The sequence below is a fragment of the Saccostrea cucullata genome, unplaced genomic scaffold, assembly GCF_032062105.1.
Source record: "Saccostrea cucullata isolate Sc308-1 unplaced genomic scaffold, CSIRO_AGI_Scuc_v1 ctg18659, whole genome shotgun sequence".
NCBI classification, from domain to species: Eukaryota; Metazoa; Mollusca; class Bivalvia; order Ostreida; family Ostreidae; genus Saccostrea; species Saccostrea cuccullata.
This window is the reverse complement of record NW_026939589.1, coordinates 1-4385: the sequence shown is the minus strand read 5'-3', so window position 1 is coordinate 4385 and position 4385 is coordinate 1. Positions and strand designations below refer to the sequence as shown.

Here is a 4385-nt window from a genome sequence, read left to right as displayed (position 1 = left end):
ATCTTCAACTTTTGCAAGCTGTAATTATTAAAAGTAATATCATAAATACTATCATAAATTTGTTTTAATCAACATCATCTATAGATTAAAAGATTCATACCGTATCAGTGGAAATTTTAGCGAGACGCAAATTTTTGCGATTTTTCCTGAAAAACAGGAAATTTATTGTAAGCGATTTTAAAATGCACGTTAAAGAAATTATAACAAATAATATAAAATGCAAATAATTTTAACGATATTCAATTTTAGCGATTTCGGCACTCTCACTAATAATGCTAAAATTAATTCCTCGCTAAAAATTCTATTTATACGGTATATTCGATATATAGTTACCTTCGCAGGTTGTTTTTGCTAGTTTATCTCGAATGGAATTCAAAGCATTAAAAGTAGACACATCAAACACATATGAAGTTTTTGTCGCCATTCCCTGAAGTTCAGACATATCTGCACCGCCACCTACACCGACAGAGACGATAATGACGCCATTGTTGCGTAATAATTGGGCTTCCGACAATGTAGTAGACTTGTCATTCGACTTTCCGTCAGTTATGATTACGGCTATTTTAGGGGTATCGTTTCTGCCATACGACCCAAAGCTTGTAGTTCGAGCATACTCTATAGCATCAGCAGTATTTGTACCACCACTTACATAAGGGATGTTAGAAATATGAGACTTGAGAGCAGGTTTAGAAAAAAAAGATGTTAGTTGAAACATGTTGTGAACAGAGGTGCTGAAAGGCACAGCTCCAACTCTTACGGTTTTAGGTCCAATTTGAAATCCATCTACCATTGCCGTGAAAAATTCCTTGGTTTTGTTGAAATTACCTTCCCCAACACTCCCACTGGAATCCAGAATAAAAACGATATCAGCAGCAGTGTCTCCACAATCTGTTAAAGAGTAATATGAATAAAGAAGTAAACCAGAGATACTCGCCGCAAGTAATTTCAATTATACGGTACATTTTAACTTGATCGAGATTAAGTTTGACAAATGTGAAAACATTTTTTTTATTTATATTTCTGAACGGGATTGACATTGTAATAATATCAATTGGTGTAGATTTTAAATTGTAATTCCACACTATGGAGGATATATAACTGGAAAAATTAGAATTAAAAATCATCAAATGATTATGAAAATCAGAATTAATGCTTAACTTATAAATTCATATACATGTATACTTACCAAGTGTTACTTTGTCAATGTAAATGAGGAAGAGCAGTACTGTTGATTTCCACATGGTGTAAATGATTATCTATATTTACCCAACAGTATGTTCTTTGAACGTTCTTTAATTTCTCCAGAGCACAATCCTTTATTTTCAGAACTTTATATTCAATATTCTGAAATTTCACACAAAATTATAACTGAATCATTTATAATAGGACAAATTAATCGGAGGTTAAAATTTTCTTGAACAATTTTTAACTCGAAGGGAAAAATAAAAAAACTTAACAAAACTCATATTGGCAAAATCACCAAAAACGTTTGCAATGCATTTCTTAAGCTTTCATTTCTCTAAAATGAAAATTTGTTTATCTACATTTCTCAAAGTTCATAAAAAAATCAATCATCTGTATGTAACGTCTATTGAATTTTTAATGTTTCCATATCTTTTAAAAATTGAAAAAATAAATAAGAATCAATTGGAATAGTCTACTGAAAAACATATGTTTAAAGTTATATTTAGTTTTCGACGCGCTAGATTTGCAAAAGTTTAAGTTTATATGATTTCACTGAGATTTTTGACGAATATTCATGAAGTTCATATAATATACCTCATGAAACTTCGTCAGAAATGACTGTGAAATCACAAACCTATCAGTGATATGTTTTTTTCCCTTAGAAGAAGGCATGCTCTCACCATTCACAAGAAATAGTTGTACAGTTCCATATATATACCCTGGGGTTAAACACTTTTTAAAGTTTTTTAAAAGTAACTGCAATTGTCCACTAAATCAAAATTAAAATTCATGTATCTTAGGTTTTTTTTTTTTTTTGTTAACAATCTTTACCTTAGACATTACAATGAGTAAACAATGCTTACTTAAATCCGATGGATGAAAATCAGTTTTATGAGAGAACATTATAAATACAATACAGAGTAAATGTATTAAGTAAGCTTTACATAAAGTAGATTTTGGTGAAAGTTTATTATCCAAAAGGATCATTGTAAAAGGTTTTTAATTTTTTATTTCTACAAAATAGAATTTTCTACAATTTTTTATTTTCTATAATATAATTATATAATTTCTTGAATTTTGGCTATTCAAAAATATGATTTGCAGTTTTGAATTAAAAACTGTATGTTGGTAGGTTTTTCTTTTGTCATACATGATTTGAGCGAAAAAGATGATGAACTGACTTACCTTCAAAAGAAGAGCGAGCCCTTTTAGAATGACACGTGAAATGTTTCCCTTATATCGACATCATATTGTGGCACTTAACAAACACTCAAACATTTTAACAGAAAAAAAACATGTAAAGCTGCACTCAGCCCTCGCTGCATCATTGTGAAAGGTAAACAAGCCGCTGATGTTGGAATTTACGTCCACTATGGAGATCCTTAGTTATCTCTTAATTTGTGGTTTATACCTTCCAAACGGCGTATTAGGGTTGGTGAGTAATTTGGCATTTTTATATAATTGTAAGCTGGAAAAAGTAATGTATTATTGAAAGATTTTTTTTCTTCTAGACGGAGGTTAACGAGCAATCACTCTTTAAACGTCCTAAAAGTATGTATATATGAAATTTTTATTTGTATTATTTACTTGCATCATTTTGAACTTATACTAAAATCTATGAATTTTAAAATACTGTCCGAAAAGTAATTTACAGGTAATGGAACGAATAAAGTCATATTCTGAATATCAATAAAATGATTTCAGTTGACAATATCGGTCCCAAAATCTGGAATTGTCCAGAAAATATTACAGTAAAGGCAGACGAAGGGAGGTTAACAACAACCGTTTTCTGGAAAAAGCCGTATGCAAATGATACTAAGGATGGAAATGTCAAGTAAGACTTTAATTATTAAAGATATAAAATTCAGTCGTAGTACACGACTTACAGGGAAAAAATGGACACGTAATGTAAAATTATTATTTTATTATGACTTTCATTGCATAATTTTGTGTTATCAATTTTTTTTATAACATGCTTAAGTTTCTGTAAAATGAGTCAGATTTCAGGATTTTTTTCTTCTTTTCAAAATCCCAGGGTTCATAAAAAAGGAAACAAGAATCCAGGAGATACCTTTCAAGGTCACACCAGAATAGATTACTACGCACATGATTCTGATGGAAACATGGGAACGTGCTCCTTTACCATAGATGTAACAGGTCCCCCCTTCTCTCTCTCTCTCTCTCTCTCTCTCTCTCTCTCTCTCTCTCTCTCTCTCTCTCTCTCATGCATCTGGTTTATATGAATCAGTGAATTAGATTATTACGCTTTCTGATATGTTTTGCAGCCACTCGGTGCCCCAGTCCTGTTCTGGGTCATGGCGTAATTAGAGTTTGTACAGATTACGATGGAAGATATGGAAGCAAGTGTGAATTTGAATGTTATGATGGATATTATCTCGTCGGTAAACCTAAGACAGTGTGCCAGAACAGTGGGACCTGGGATTCCGACCCTCCAATATGTAAAGGTGATTTCTCCATTCTTCAGAATAAATCAATATCTTATAATCTTCTATTTAACCTGATTATACCTGAAATTTTACCTTAAATTCATGGGATCGATATATAAATAATTTTTTTTTTAATTGGAGCAAAATTCAGTCTAGTTCATAAGCGTCGGAACGGGTGTGCTGGGGGGTGGGGGGGGGGGGGGTTTGAGGTGGGTGTTAGCCCCTACTCGATCCCACTTTGTTCGCAAAGATAGACATGTTATATGCATTTAAAATTGGGGTTTACCTTTTTTTGTTGGTTTAAAAACCCCACCTTTTCAATTTGCTTCCGCTTCCCCTCCTCCCCACTTTGTTCGCAAAGATAGACATGTTATATGCATTTAAAATTGGGGTTTACCTTTTTTTGTTAGTTTAGCCCCCCCCCTTTTCAATTTGCTTCCGACGCCCATGGAGTTGGATGTTCATTCATTGATGCATGTGTTCTAGTTTTCTGAATGCAATAAAAGATTTTTGAATTTGTTTTTGTTCTGAAACACCAACAGTTTTATTGAATTATTTTTTTTCAGAATTCAATAATTAATTTTTTAAAACATCAGATGCTAACTAATATTTACAAATGAGTGATCACGGCAATGGTCCACTTTATAAATGCAATTTTTTGTCTGTAGAAAACAGTGACTAAAAAGTCCGAGAGATATTGCTCAACTTTATATTAAGTGTGATGACTTGAGCTTTTTAACATTGTTTTTAATT

General features: G+C 32.0%; 2 protein-coding genes across 2 annotated transcripts; one reads left to right on the top strand and one right to left on the bottom strand.

Annotated features, from left to right (window-relative positions):
- Positions 1–301: 301 nt before the first annotated feature.
- LOC134253416 (collagen alpha-1(XXII) chain-like) lies at positions 302–2501 on the bottom strand. Its single transcript, XM_062735945.1, has 3 exons — positions 2371–2501; positions 1187–1344; positions 302–888 (listed from the first exon to the last, which is right to left on the bottom strand). The coding sequence occupies exons 2-3, from the start codon at positions 1239–1241 to the stop codon at positions 302–304; spliced, it is 642 nt and encodes a 213-aa protein (XP_062591929.1). The 5' UTR covers positions 1242–1344; positions 2371–2501.
- LOC134253417 (sushi repeat-containing protein SRPX2-like) lies at positions 2462–3755 on the top strand. The gene is made up of 5 exons (XM_062735946.1): positions 2462–2620; positions 2697–2736; positions 2890–3019; positions 3221–3342; positions 3471–3755. The coding sequence occupies exons 1-5, from the start codon at positions 2537–2539 to the stop codon at positions 3728–3730; spliced, it is 636 nt and encodes a 211-aa protein (XP_062591930.1). The 5' UTR covers positions 2462–2536; the 3' UTR covers positions 3731–3755.
- The last annotated feature ends 630 nt before the right edge of the window (positions 3756–4385 follow it).

What these genes read in the sequence shown, in the direction of transcription:
- LOC134253416 (XM_062735945.1), bottom strand. Translation starts at nt 1,241, where the DNA reads ATGTGGAAATCAACAGTACTGCTCTTCCTCATTTACATTGACAAAGTA. An exon ending in CATTGACAAAGTAACACTTG is followed by an intron (nt 889 to 1,186) that starts GTAAGTATACAT and finishes ACTCTTTAACAG; the next exon opens with ATTGTGGAGACACTGCTGCT.
- LOC134253417 (XM_062735946.1), top strand. Translation starts at nt 2,537, where the DNA reads ATGTTGGAATTTACGTCCACTATGGAGATCCTTAGTTATCTCTTAATT. An exon ending in ACTCTTTAAACGTCCTAAAA is followed by an intron (nt 2,737 to 2,889) that starts GTATGTATATAT and finishes AAATGATTTCAG; the next exon opens with TTGACAATATCGGTCCCAAA. An exon ending in CTTTACCATAGATGTAACAG is followed by an intron (nt 3,343 to 3,470) that starts GTCCCCCCTTCT and finishes TATGTTTTGCAG; the next exon opens with CCACTCGGTGCCCCAGTCCT.